This window comes from Aspergillus eucalypticola (genome assembly GCF_003184535.1).
Source record: "Aspergillus eucalypticola CBS 122712 chromosome Unknown BO83scaffold_21, whole genome shotgun sequence".
In the NCBI taxonomy this organism is placed as follows: Eukaryota; Fungi; Ascomycota; class Eurotiomycetes; order Eurotiales; family Aspergillaceae; genus Aspergillus; species Aspergillus eucalypticola.
The window spans coordinates 279,756-292,304 of record NW_020290295.1 but is presented as its reverse complement, the minus strand read 5'-3'; the positions used below and the strand labels follow the sequence as shown (position 1 = coordinate 292,304).

At 49.8% G+C, this 12,549-nt stretch overlaps 4 protein-coding genes across 4 annotated transcripts; 2 read left to right on the top strand and 2 right to left on the bottom strand.

Moving 5' to 3' along the window:
* Positions 1–2,813: 2,813 nt before the first annotated feature.
* On the top strand, positions 2,814–5,421 carry BO83DRAFT_94731 (putative Rho GTPase activator (Bem2)). The gene is made up of 5 exons (XM_025537733.1): positions 2,814–2,880; positions 2,980–3,643; positions 3,702–4,371; positions 4,426–4,520; positions 4,578–5,421. Exons 2-5 carry the CDS (start codon positions 3,106–3,108, stop codon positions 5,264–5,266), a joined length of 1,992 nt encoding a protein of 663 aa, XP_025385693.1. The 5' UTR covers positions 2,814–2,880; positions 2,980–3,105; the 3' UTR covers positions 5,267–5,421.
* A 659-nt stretch (positions 5,422–6,080) lies between these two features.
* Positions 6,081–7,243, bottom strand: BO83DRAFT_342729 (ribosome biogenesis protein RRS1). The gene is made up of 2 exons (XM_025528666.1): positions 7,104–7,243; positions 6,081–6,990 (listed from the first exon to the last, which is right to left on the bottom strand). The coding sequence occupies exons 1-2, from the start codon at positions 7,139–7,141 to the stop codon at positions 6,390–6,392; spliced, it is 639 nt and encodes a 212-aa protein (XP_025385692.1). The 5' UTR covers positions 7,142–7,243; the 3' UTR covers positions 6,081–6,389.
* A 197-nt stretch (positions 7,244–7,440) lies between these two features.
* On the top strand, positions 7,441–9,428 carry BO83DRAFT_439348 (mitochondrial 37S ribosomal protein mS29). Its single transcript, XM_025536166.1, has 2 exons — positions 7,441–8,182; positions 8,244–9,428. Exons 1-2 carry the CDS (start codon positions 7,552–7,554, stop codon positions 9,128–9,130), a joined length of 1,518 nt encoding a protein of 505 aa, XP_025385691.1. The 5' UTR covers positions 7,441–7,551; the 3' UTR covers positions 9,131–9,428.
* Positions 9,429–9,591: 163 nt separating this feature from the next.
* BO83DRAFT_380411 (uncharacterized protein) lies at positions 9,592–12,449 on the bottom strand. Its single transcript, XM_025531748.1, has one exon. The coding sequence runs from the start codon at positions 12,287–12,289 to the stop codon at positions 9,872–9,874; it is 2,418 nt and encodes an 805-aa protein (XP_025385690.1). The 5' UTR covers positions 12,290–12,449; the 3' UTR covers positions 9,592–9,871.
* Between the last annotated feature and the right edge of the window lie 100 nt (positions 12,450–12,549).

The following is a 12,549-nucleotide window of genomic DNA, read 5'->3' as shown; positions in this document are numbered from 1 at the left end:
ATATACTTCACACATGGAAGCGCCAAAGTATGTTTTGTTTTCAGTCCAGCATTGCTTACCAAAAGGAGCGCATTTTTTTCAAAATGACAGTTCCAGGGTCGTAAACCTGCTCTAGGGCTCTCTTGCTTTCTTTTTTCTTCCCCTTGTCTATATTTAGCCATCCGGAATGTACCGTGCATAATAAGAGGCATAACCAGAAAGTGTAGACATTTGGTGCTATAAATGTCATTGGTAAAGCGGGGCAATAAGACAATGATAACCATAACTATTATTCGTTCAACGGTGCCTAGGAAGCCAGTAGTACCTGGGTACGGGGTACACTATCCAGGCACCGACTACGCATTAATTCCTCTTTTTCCTATCATCCCCACTGACTGTATCAAATTTGTCTTGACTGAACCATGGTTGACCACCAATACAGCTTCAAGAATCAGACCACTGGCTGGGAGGTTCAATAATTAGACATTCTTTTTAGATCTATACAACCAAACAATTTGTGAACAAACAACTCATTTAATTTATATTTTTTTTTCTCACCATAAAGACTTCGGGAATAACCCACGCAACAATGGCGGCCGTCTGCGGAGCCGACAGAATACTTTTAGTGCCAAAAGGCTCTTGGACTACTGCATACTAAGCAGCCAGATAAGGTGCCACTCAAATGCTGTGATGGGCCTCCGCGTCAGGTACTCGTGTCTCCCGGGTGCTTCTGATTTGGCTCTGCAACTGAAGCCCCGTCCACAGGACCTTGGTTGACCAATCCACGGTCGCAATAGCTGTCTCTTAGACCGGGCATGCATCATCCCGCCCAAGGCACCAACTGCCAGACCCGATCTTTTCTGGCCAGTCATTGTCACCGCTTCGAGTGTTTGGATGGGTCCTTCCGATCTTTCGGTGTATATCCCAATGGCCTGTACTCCGTCCACGCAGGAGGTGGCCATTGCAGCCCCGGGGTTGCCATCATCACAAGGGTTATTGCGCAGTAGCGTGTTCAGGGGCAACCAACCGACAGGCACGAAAGATAACTAACTATGTACACAAAGTGTAGTCTACCTACACAACGAAATTTACTGAATCTTCCAAAAACTATTTTTCTCTCCCTTCTTTGGCCTCTTGTCTTTCTTTTCGATAGTGATGGATAGTTGCGAATTATATAGCAATTCTATAGCAACAATATACTTTGTAGTCAAGAGTTAATTTTTTGAATGTGGATTTGACTTTCCTTTCGGACAGCCTCTCGATTTTCTCCCCCATGGGAAGTTTTTAACCTTTCCAGTTTGCTCCCCCTCTCTTCCCCCAGCTGTAAGGTACTTGGGTATTTCGGTGACTATTGCAGATACTAACCCATCAATACGTGGGTTGGACCAACGTCATCCTCCTGGTACCAGCCACGAGTTCCTTTCCCTTTTTAACCTCTATCCCTCAAATTTGGTTTAGGGTGCTTCATCAATTCTTCACTTGATATTTTTCTTGGATTATTATTACTATTATTATTAACATTATTATTATTGCCTTTTTTTTTTTTTTTTTCCTATTGCCTACCAATATCTGGCTCTTGACTTGAAGTTTGAAACTACTATCGATCAGTAAGAGAACCTCTTCCAGCATTCATTCTCTAGGAAGGGAGTAACATGCTAAACCGTCCTTACCTGTTTGAATTACAGACATTATCCACTATCTTTTTTTTTTTTTCTCATTACTATTATTTTATTCCCTTCCCAAAAATCCAAGGGCATCCATCCACCTGCCACTTATCTGGTTGTCTGTGCACTAAAACGATAGGCTTTCCATAATCCCATAAGCACTCTGAAGCCACCCAGTAACTATTCCGGAGCCTTGCAACGCTATCTCCACTACCGACTCCCCCCTTAAAAAAATACGGAGGCTTCTTAGCCTGACACACAGCCGCGCTTGCATAACACCATCCAGGAATGTGTCGTCGCTGCGACATTCAAGTCTGAACACCTCCAACACCGTGCGGACTCGCGCTCTCGTGTTTCTTTGATCGCTATTACCACTTCTTCGGGACACCCGTCAAGCGGACGCAAATTCTTTGTTCGTCCCTGTCCCTGTTCCTGTTCCCTTTATTTTTATTCTTTTTTAGCATCTTCATTGTCGCTTTGGGATTAGCTAGCAAATTCGCCGACACCTACTCGTCCCCTTGGTACGCCGACCGCCCTCTTCAACACCGCTCAGACACACAAATCGAGAATCTTAGGCGAGCGTCTATTTTTTTGACCACCTCTATCACCACATTTAAATCACCAGGAGCAACAGTTCACATCGCTGTTCGGTCGAAATTGTCGTGGGAGGGGATAAGTAACAACCGGAGGGGGAGTCTCAATCTAACATGAGGGGCGGCGCAATCTGGTATGTGTGTGGTGACTTTATTTTTTTTTCTCTTATTCGAGTCGAACTCTTAATCGACTGTTCACTATCTGCTCCCCTCAAGAGAGCTCATTTGCCCTGAGACTGCTTGCTATTCTTAGGGGGATGGTGTTGCAATGCTCTTTCCTGGGGTGTAGTAGCTTTATCCAACAGATCCCTACCCATGATTCTGTATCCAGTGCACCGTCTCCCCTGCCGTGATCCTCTCAGGAACGCGTCTTGAACTTCCATCTAGCTAACCACTATGCGACTCTACATTAGAACCATCGCCCTGACATATCCTTGCAGAAAAGCAACAGCCCCCTTCACCTGTGCTCCGCGAGTCCAACATATCCGGAAATATTGGCCAAGGCTGGTCCGGTTCCAATAATTTCCTTATCAATATCCATACACCACTCAAATATCGGGTATTCGCATTTCTTTTGCCAAGGGAGCGCTAGGATATTTATGCTCCCCGAGACCAATTCTTCGTGGCTCTCTCTTTGAAAAGGAGTAAGTTCTAGAATCAGGAGCTTTGCCGGGAGCCGGATCATATCCAAATTTAGCACCATCCATGAGACCTTATGGATGCTAACCTGTTTTCGCCCCTAGGTCCTTTTTCATCGTCCACTTGGTGTCGCAGCCGATCCTTGACGTACTATTATTTTTCCTCAGCCCAGACCGCGTTCCCGGTTCAACTTTTCAGGGTCACCTGCTGACCCGCGATTGACACCTAAGATGCCATCGAGACAGTCCACTGTTCCGAATTTAGATCTTAGCACTTCCACTCTGCAGGCGGATGCGAAGATCTCGTCTCCACTGACGCCCGGTGCCCAAAGCTCCGAGGGGCCAAGTCCCCTGACACCCCGTTCCCCCAAGTCATCATCGAGCTCGCCCTTTTTCAAAGGGGCCACTATCAGACCCGTCACACAAGATTCAAACAGCAAGTCGAGTAGCCCTACGTTCCCAGCAACCTCTCCGAGTATTGCCCCTGCGGAACCAGCTACTCCGGGTATCACGGCTATACCCCAGTATCCTCCTTCCCCGAAAGACACCCCTAAGCACACGCGTGATCAGTCACGCTCTTTCTTTGCGAACCTCAAAGCACCAAAGTCATCACATAGGGCCCAACGTTCGGATAGCTCAGGGAATTCGGGCGAAAAGCCCAAGAGCCGCGGTAGTTCCAGAGATCGCAAGACTCAGATCTCAACAAAACTCTACGAATCAACTCCTGATCTGCCAGGCGCTATTGAGCGGGCAGCTCAAGAAGAGAATCGTAAGTGAATACGTCGAGCCATACATCTGTCTCGTGCGCTGACAAGTCCATTCAATAGGTGGTGATCGTGCTGAGGAGAAGTGTCCCCAACCAGCAGAGGTGAAGAAGGTGGGTACGGAGTCGGACGCCTTCAATCTAGCCAAGAAGAACAAGCCACGCTTCGCAAACCTTCTCTCTCGCTCCCGCTCGATCAGGCTGGACGACTCGTCTATGAGCAGGATAGCACATCGGCGCCCATCCACTAGCCTGATGAGGCTGGAAGAAAACACCCGGAGGGAGGTGCAAGAGCCCCCGAAGACTGCCCCACGTCATGAGCGCAATATCAGGACGGCTGGGAATCCTACGGCTCGCAGTTATCCCGCCGACCGACCCACAGAATATCATAACGGCCACATGCGTAAAGATAAATACTATGCTGGATCAATGGTTCCGTCCGCCTCACTAAGCCAGGTGTCAGGCGCATCCGCTGCGCTATTCAATAACCTCAAACAACAGTCAAGTGGTGCCGCTGATCGTATCGGCAAGGCTGGGAAGGGTTTCTTCGGCAAGATTACCAGGAGCGGGAGCACAAACGAGCGGGAGCTCGTGAATGACGACAACTATGTTTGCTCAGTCATCAATCTGCCACTCATACAACAGGCAAGGCGGACTCGTATCGCAAAGCGACTTGAAGATTGTAGAGACAAAACCGAGTTCTGGATGCCTGCTCTGCCTTACCGCTGCGTCGAGTAAGCAATATCATGAACCTGCATGTTGGATTGGATGTGCTAACGACGTGCTAGCTACCTCAATTTCAAGGGATGTGAAGAAGAGGGACTCTATCGAGTCCCGGGAAGTGGGAAAGAGGTGAAACACTGGCAAAGACGTTTCGATACAGGTACCTCTCTTTTGCTAACTCTGGTTCTTACTGATCGAGTCTGACGTTTCCATTCAGAACTTGACATCAACCTTTTCGATGTGCCAGACCTCTATGATATTAACACTATTGGCTCGATGTTCAAAGCCTGGCTTCGTGAGTTGCCAGATGAGCTCTTCCCCAAGGAGACACAAGCCTTAATCGCTGAGAAATGCGAGGGTGCAACGACCGCGCCACAAATGCTGAAAGATGAACTTTCCAAATTACCTCCTTATAACTATTACCTTCTTTTCGCCATCACATGTCACCTAAACCTCCTGCACTCCTATGTCGACCAGAACAAAATGGACTACCGCAACCTTTGCATTTGCTTCCAGCCTTGCATGAAGATTGATGCATTCTGCTTCCACTTCCTGGTCTGCGACTGGAAGAACTGCTGGCAAGGCTGCTGGACAGAGAAAGAATATCTTCAAATTGAGAAGGAAATGGATGAAAAGGAAAAGGCGGCCCAGGAGAAGGATGAAGCAGTCCACGATTGTCAGCAGGTCCAACAACCTCAGCAACACCAGCAACCTCATCAAGCTCAAGAAAGCCACGAGAGGGCTGTCTCTTCCGGTAGCAGCCAACCTGGACAGGAAGAAGAGCCACCGCGTCCCGAAGTACCGAAGAACCGCAAGCAGAGACCAAAGAACATTGAGACCTCGCATACGAGAAGCATATCACAGCTTCCCGAACTCGGGCCCCCACTTTCCCCGATCCAGATTTAAACAACATTTCATATAGAGCTTTCACCAGCGATATTCCAATACGCTGTATCCACCAACATCCCATTTCCTTGCCCGAATAGGCTGGCCTACATGCTCGAATTTCTACTTCACCATGTGTAGGGCCTGGGACTGGATCCGCAGGTCGTGCATGATGAGTGAGATTATACCTTTCGATTGTGATCCGGCTCCTACACCATTTCCCATTCTCTTGCTCTAGACGTTGGCGCATACATGAACTTTTAGCTTTTCATCTTTATGCCTTCACCAGTTTTAGTTCCGCGACGATTTTCCAGCTATATCGGGCCACCATCAGACTGCATGCCTGGCGCCTTGGAGTCGGTTCAGTTCAGGCCTACATGACGCTTTGACTTTTGTTGTACAAATCTTTCTCTTCGTCTTCTCTTTCCGTCGTTGCTCAATCACATTTCCACTTCTTGGCACCGTTGGCGACATATCACCTTTATAGCCTTTTCTTGTTCTTTTGGAATCATCATATGCATGTTCTTTCCTTATCTCATTTCCTACAGGCTTATCCATCTATTGATTCCCCACTCGAGCTGTGTTACGGTGCTTACCCCCCGAATTTGGCGACTCATGACACTTTTTTGGTCCTTGCTTTGTACTATTTCTCATTTCTTTGGCGTATGTTGGTACATAGCTGTAAGATAGACCAATGACAGGCGATGCATCAATTTGAAGAGAAATTGAAATGAGTATTGGCAGGCTGGGTGGTCTATTGGTATTTGGAAAATATAGAGGCGTATCTACAAGCGAAACAGTAGTATAGATGAAGTCAAGTAGTATCCCCAATTATGGTGCGGACCCCATAGAAGATCGAGAGATAAGACATTTACTTAAAGGGGGTAGTAAAATGTGATATTGCTTTTCGAGCCCGGCGAGACGAACAAGTCCCAAACCAAAGGCAACATTGACAGACATCCAAGCCCAGCGACTCCAAACCGAACGCCGTAACATTTGAGCCCCAGGTGAAAGAACGAAAAATTAACACCAAGGCAAGATCCGCAAAAACTTGTTATACGGCCTCGACTCTTGACAAAAATCGTTATCAGACACAACAACAACGACACACACAGCACATATTACACATCATCAGTTTTTGTTTTTAACCACCACCCGACTTCCGGCTCTTGCGCTCATTCGCTCTCATTTTCCTCTCGTTGCGGCGTATCCTGTCTTTGCGTTCGGCGCGAGATAGTCCACGGATCGAGCTTCCCTTAGCGGCCGCTTCTTCTTCCTTCTTCCAATCCTTCTCGTTCACCTCAACAAGCCATTCATCATCGGACTTGTTCTTGCCCTTGTAACCCCAGCGAGGAACCCACTCGCCCTTCTCCTCATCGTACACCAACTTCTTGCGACGCTCCTTGTCAGCCAATGCCGCACCAGGCCTGCTGCTGTATTTGCCAATACCCTTCTTGCGGGCGAACAGCTCCCACTTGGTCGGGGGCTTGGGGGTGGGAAGGGGCTTGAAGCGAGGGAGAACGGTGGTGGGAGGTGGGAGAGTTAGGAGGACACCCTGTTGGGAGGAGGTAATGGGGCAGGTGGTCAGGAGCTGGTTGAGAAGAGACTGGGTGCCATCCCGGGCTGTGGCCTTGAGACTGACGTCCAAGGGTTCGGAGCGGGAGATCTCGAGAGGGTTGGGGTCGTTCGCAAGCAGATGACCGAGGTCGAATGTGTAAGGGGTAGGCTTGGAGACAGTTATGGGACTAATAGCATGATCATTGAAGAATCAGTATGTGTGTTTGTTCAAGTTCAACGGAGTTTATATAGATAGATGATAATCTCTCCCCACGCAAATGGGGAGGTGGATTCGACTTACAGTCTCTCCGGCTTGGGCTTGGAGTCAGTAGACGCCATTTTGTACTTCTGTCGCGCAACTGGCGAACAAGATACTCTGGGAATTGAGGTTGAGAGTATCACACAGGGACTCCGGAAAAAAGAATGGAGAACTGGGCGCAAAGGAAACAAGTGATTTGACCGATCGGGTAAAGAGGAAAAAAAAAGTTCGGGAGATAAAATCGCCATGCTGCTTTTAGGCCTGTTACACCGCCTTCGGGTCCAGCGGCACTGACACTAGTCCCAAAGGGGCAAGGGAGGAGGAATCTGAGTCGAGGCTCCAAAATGTGCTCCGAATTTCAATCCATTCCATGTCTTTGGGCGACTCCTCCTCCGCGCAATCCTCCGCTCCCACCCCCCATCCCCGCCGCAATCAATCCCAATTGACCGATTAGGACGCTGGCCACAGCGCCAGTGTGTATCGCAGCGCGATGGTTTCCTCCTTCTGCTGGAGCTGCCTTACGCGGCTTCCTACCGCTCCCCGAGCTATCCTCCCGCCGACATTAACAGCACAGCGAGTAGCAGCATTCCACTCGTCAACGCCGCTCCTCGCAGGAGCTAAGAAGAAGGGCGATTTACCGGTTGCCAAGTACCGTCAAGCTAAATCCGCCAAAATGAAGAAGAAGAAGCCCGTTGAGAGGACGCGTCCTCCGGCTGTCGGAGAACGCAGAGCGCTCCGCAAACGCATCGTCCTCAGCAACCCTAACGCTCTTGAAGTCGAAGGCATGCAGGACCTCTCTGCCGAAAACATGGTGGATGCGCGCCTTCGTGGCTCCATCCTGGGTCTTCCTGTGCCCATGCTCGATCAATTGAGGGCTGTCCAGGCTTTCAAGCCCAAGCAGGGCTGGTCTATATTCCGTCGGCCGGGAACGGTGGTGAGGCGTGAGACGCTCGAGCTGGGAAGACTCATTGATGGTATCTCCGCTGAGGAGGGTGAGAACAAGGGAAAGGTCGTCAGGAAGATCATCACCGGTGTCAAGGGCTCCGGGAAGTCCGTCCACATGCTGCAGGCCATGTCTATGGCTTTCACCAAGGAGTGGGTTGTGATCACGGTTCCTGAAGGTGAGACCGTCACTCATGCACTGATATGCAGCTACGCAAACAATACTAACAACTTCCCTAGCCCAGGATCTCGTCATTGCCAACACCGCCTACGCACCCCTCTCCGATGAGAACCCGAACGTCTACGTCCAGAACGATGCCACCGCCGCTCTTCTGTCTCGCATCGTCACCGCAAACCAGAAGGTTCTGTCCAAGTTGACCGTCTCCCAGCCCCATCCCGCTCTGAAGACGGCCGTCAAGCCCGGCATGACCCTCGAGGCTCTCGCCAAGCCCGGTATCCAGGACCCCGCTGTTGCATGGAGCGTCTTCCAGGCCCTGTGGACCGAACTCACCGCCACGGCCCCGGCCGCCGGCTTCGAGAAGGGCTTCAAGCCCCGTCCTCCCATGCTCGTGACCCTGGACAACCTGGCCCACTGGATGAAGGAGACCAAGTACAACAACATCGACTGCAAGCCCATCCACGCCCACGACCTCGTCTTCGTCCAGCACTTCCTCTCCCTCCTGAAGCCCAGCACCGAGGCCGGCAAGCCCTCCCTCCCCAACGGCGGTCTCATCCTCTACGCCACCTCCGGCTCCAACAGCCCCACCATCTACGGCTTCGAAGTCGCTCTCCAGCAGCTCGCTGCCCGCCAGGCCGGCATCAAGCCCTCCTCTCCGGAATTCCCTCAACCCGACCCCTACCTCAACGCAGACAAGCGCGTCCTCGCCGTCTTCAACGACTCCGCTTCTACCAAGTCTCCCGCCTCCAAGGACGGCTCTCTCGAGATCCAGACCATCGGCGGTCTCACTCGTGATGAGGCCCAGGGCTTCATGGAATACTTCGCCCGCAGCGGTCTCCTCCGTGAGAACATCACCGACGCCTGGGTTGGCGAGAAGTGGAGTTTGGCCGGTGGAGGCGTTATCGGTGAGCTCGAGAAGCTCGGTAGACGTCTGAGAGTCATTGCTTAATGGTCTATCTGTCTGTCTGGTTTCATCTCCCTCCCCATGGCGTGCATTAGAGACTCTGTATGTGTATGTAAAGATTATACTGGCTTGCCATGTGCTTTCCCATTTTGTTGTCTTCTTTCTATCTCCCCATTTCTCTTTTCCCTGTGACCTCCATCCTGCTGTGCCAATGGATGGGTTCGAGACATCTATCTATCTATCTCCCTGTATTGTATTTTATCTTACTATCTTGATCATTTTGGGCTTCCTGCGCGTTCGTCTTCGTCCCTGTTCTGTCTGTATGCATATAATGAAATATCGAAAATATGTGCTACTCTCCCTTAAGCTGTCATAAGTGGTGTACCCGTTAGGTTGTTCGGTATGTTATCTCGGCTATTCTTCCATGGATATATAAGGCCGTTTAGGAAGGTGTGCATCGTATGTGCATAGTCTACTAGTATAACACTATACCAAGAGAGGGGATTGAAGACAATCGATAGTAATGAAGAAGAAATGCCACTGTCCAATGCGGAGAGAGTAATCAAGAAATAACAACAGATCACACGCCAAGTAAACGAACCAATTCGAAGAGTAGTGTAGCGGGATGGCCAACAGGCCAAACATCGTCAGGTATGACATGAAGTGTATAGATATATAAAGAATAGAGACAAAACAGACTATATCACCAAGATTCTATCTGCATTCTTTGTCATGAAGGTTTCGCTTTTTTCTTCTGTCGCGTACTTTCAGGTCGCCTGTTTCTTGTTAGGTGGGTGGTGGTGGTGGCATATATTTTTCATCGAGATGAGGCCCGCCACAGTTGCAAGGTCCTCCGAGAGCACGCTCCAGAGTGCTAGTGGAGACACCCGTATCGAGAGTGTGAAAATACGGGATGCGGATCTCATCACCTTTCTTGATGTCTTTGATTGACCACAAGATGATCAGATTAGGGTTCTCGTCGCCGTAGTAGGCCCAGCTGGCGTTGTACTTAGTAGGACACGCATGGTTGAACAGACTGTGTCCAGGATATAAATATAATTTGGAGAAAGTGGGCCAAAAATTTGGTAAATCATCAGTCGTCAGGTCAGCTTCCAGTTTTGGAAAGGTTTTACTCTTGATAATGTTCGTCTTTTGGAGACGCTTACCCGCGCAGGGGATGGCGTTGACAGTGAGCTTCTTCAGGATGAGTTGGATGACCCAGGTGTCCAAGCTAAGGTCGCGGAAGATGTCGACGCCGAGTTGTAAGAGGATATTAAAGGGGACATGGACGTTGGCGGTCAGGCTGAAGGGAAACCTTCGATTGGCCCAGTTATGGGGGTTTTCAAGCGCGACAAGCTCGTCGATTTCGTGCGCCATGAGGTTGGGGTCTTGGGTTTCTCTTCGGTGAAGGGTGATGTCGAATACTTCACGCAGGAGGAGACTCAGTAAAGTCGCCTGTGCTTCAAACGAGCACTCGTAACGTGGACGTTTGTTGAGGTCTAGGACTTTTACGGGCCGCATGGAGTCGTGTAGCCATTCCCAGTCTTCACCACAGACACGATAGTGATACCGTGCTCGAGCATTCTTGGCGCAAGTTGGATCGTCATCGTTTAGCGCAGGGCAGAATGGGATGGGGACAGGCTGTGTGATACATTTGCATGCTTCACGGACATTCCCTTGTTCGAATTCACGAGTGTATTGCTCCACATGCTCGGCGGGCAGGGTTCTCCGGCAATTGTCACACTTTAATGGTACCACTTTGATGGGTAGCTTTGGCAGCTCGAGATGGCCTCTCATTGGGGGATTTTCGACAAAGATGACCTCATTCTTCGCAATATCCTCTGTCGCAATCACTTTCAGTTGTGTGTCACCTTGATCGTTGCTGGCGGCAATCCTGCACTTCTTCCAAGGGAGGCTTTCATTCTGGTTGAAAAAGACATCTGTCGCCTTATCTGTAAAGGCAACTGCAGCACGATCAATGTCGTCTGCATCATGGGGATATATCCTGTCCCCTGAGGTGTGTCCGGCTCGAGATTCGTAATAATAGTACTCAGTATTTGCCTTGGCCGTCTTGGCTCTGTCAGCAACGGATTCCATGACTTTGGCGCGCTCTTGAAATGGCATCAAGTCACGGTCTGCATTTACTGTCCTTGCTCTAAGAAGACGTCCCCTTGATTTATAGTCGTCCCAACACTGGAGCGCCATGAGACTAAGAGCAAGAACGTGCTGGGTGGCCTTCCGAATAGTGGGTACGAAGAAATTAACCCCATTGAACCTGCGAAACAATGTAGCTTCCGCAGATAAATTACCCGTGATAGGATCTCTAGGTTGAACCATAATATGCTGTTCCAGAGCATGCCAAATCCGCGTATAGAGCCCAGGCTGGAGACTTCGCCGATGTGCATCATAAAGAACGTCACAGAGATATTCTGCTCGATAAGCATCCCCGATGGCGAGGTCAAAAAACGCTTGTTGGTAATGGCAGTAAGCCCGGCTCAGCCAATAAGCTGGGTTATATGGGCTGGCAAGAATAGCACAAGTGTACATATCCAATGCACCTATACCATCATCGTCGCTGATCTCGATAGTGTACTTTCGCGCGTCATCTCTGTGGACACCCCATTGCGACAGATCACTTCGAGGCAGGACGCAATATTGATGATACACTTTGCGTTTATAGTCCTGAAGTCGCCGGCGTAATACGGGAACCGTCCCTTCAGTTGAGAGGTTTCGGCTCCCTAGGGCGGCTTTTAGCTGGAGGGCCTTCATGTCCCTGATAAGCTGCCCGTCCACCTCATTAAGATCTTCCGTGGCTTCCCCAAGATCGAGACCCTGCCCTTCGAAGATGTCGCGAAATGACCAGACCCTGTTGTTCAGCCCGGAATTGGTCCATTCCCTTTGCCAATCTGTAGGATTAATTGGCGTTAGGAATCTTTCGTCGTGCATCAAGTGGTCATAGACATTCCTTGCGAGCGCATGTGCTGCGGGATTGTCGCCCGCATCCCTGGGCTGGGTATAACGGGGTTGCTCTCCTAGGCTGTCTCCAAGTACAGTGTCTGGGAGGGACCAGAAACGATGCGCGATCCTTGCATTTTCTCTGCTCACATGCGGTGCCCATTTTGTTTGATCAAAGAGATCAGGCCTTGGGGGAAAGGAAAATGGGTCAAAGTCATCGTTATCATCATCGTATGGACGTTTGGACATGATGCTGCCAGTTGAAGCACCTAACCTAGTCTTCGAGAAGTGGCTCGTAGCAAAATAGATCAGACATCAGGCGATTCTCGCCAATAGTGTACTAATAGAAGGACTGCTGGGTAACCAAGAATATCGCTTCGAGTATGTGCTGCTGCCTTGCACGGTGGTGGGAGAGGCAAACAGAAAGCTTGGAAACGAAATGATATTCGGGGCAGATAATGTAAAGGAAGTAGCAGCCGCGCTTTATAATACGAGCTTGTTTGACTGAT

Excerpts from the sequence above, each read along its gene's own strand:
- BO83DRAFT_94731 (XM_025537733.1), top strand. The coding sequence starts at position 3,106 with ATGCCATCGAGACAGTCCACTGTTCCGAATTTAGATCTTAGCACTTCC. Across the intron at positions 4,372-4,425 it reads CTGCCTTACCGCTGCGTCGA|CTACCTCAATTTCAAGGGAT; the intron begins GTAAGCAATATC and ends ACGACGTGCTAG. Across the intron at positions 4,521-4,577 it reads GCAAAGACGTTTCGATACAG|AACTTGACATCAACCTTTTC; the intron begins GTACCTCTCTTT and ends GTTTCCATTCAG.
- BO83DRAFT_342729 (XM_025528666.1), bottom strand. The coding sequence starts at position 7,141 with ATGGCGTCTACTGACTCCAAGCCCAAGCCGGAGAGACT. Across the intron at positions 6,991-7,103 it reads AAGCCCAAGCCGGAGAGACT|TCCCATAACTGTCTCCAAGC; the intron begins GTAAGTCGAATC and ends TCATGCTATTAG.
- BO83DRAFT_439348 (XM_025536166.1), top strand. The coding sequence starts at position 7,552 with ATGGTTTCCTCCTTCTGCTGGAGCTGCCTTACGCGGCTTCCTACCGCT. Across the intron at positions 8,183-8,243 it reads TGTGATCACGGTTCCTGAAG|CCCAGGATCTCGTCATTGCC; the intron begins GTGAGACCGTCA and ends CAACTTCCCTAG.
- BO83DRAFT_380411 (XM_025531748.1), bottom strand. The coding sequence starts at position 12,289 with ATGTCCAAACGTCCATACGATGATGATAACGATGACTTTGACCCATTT.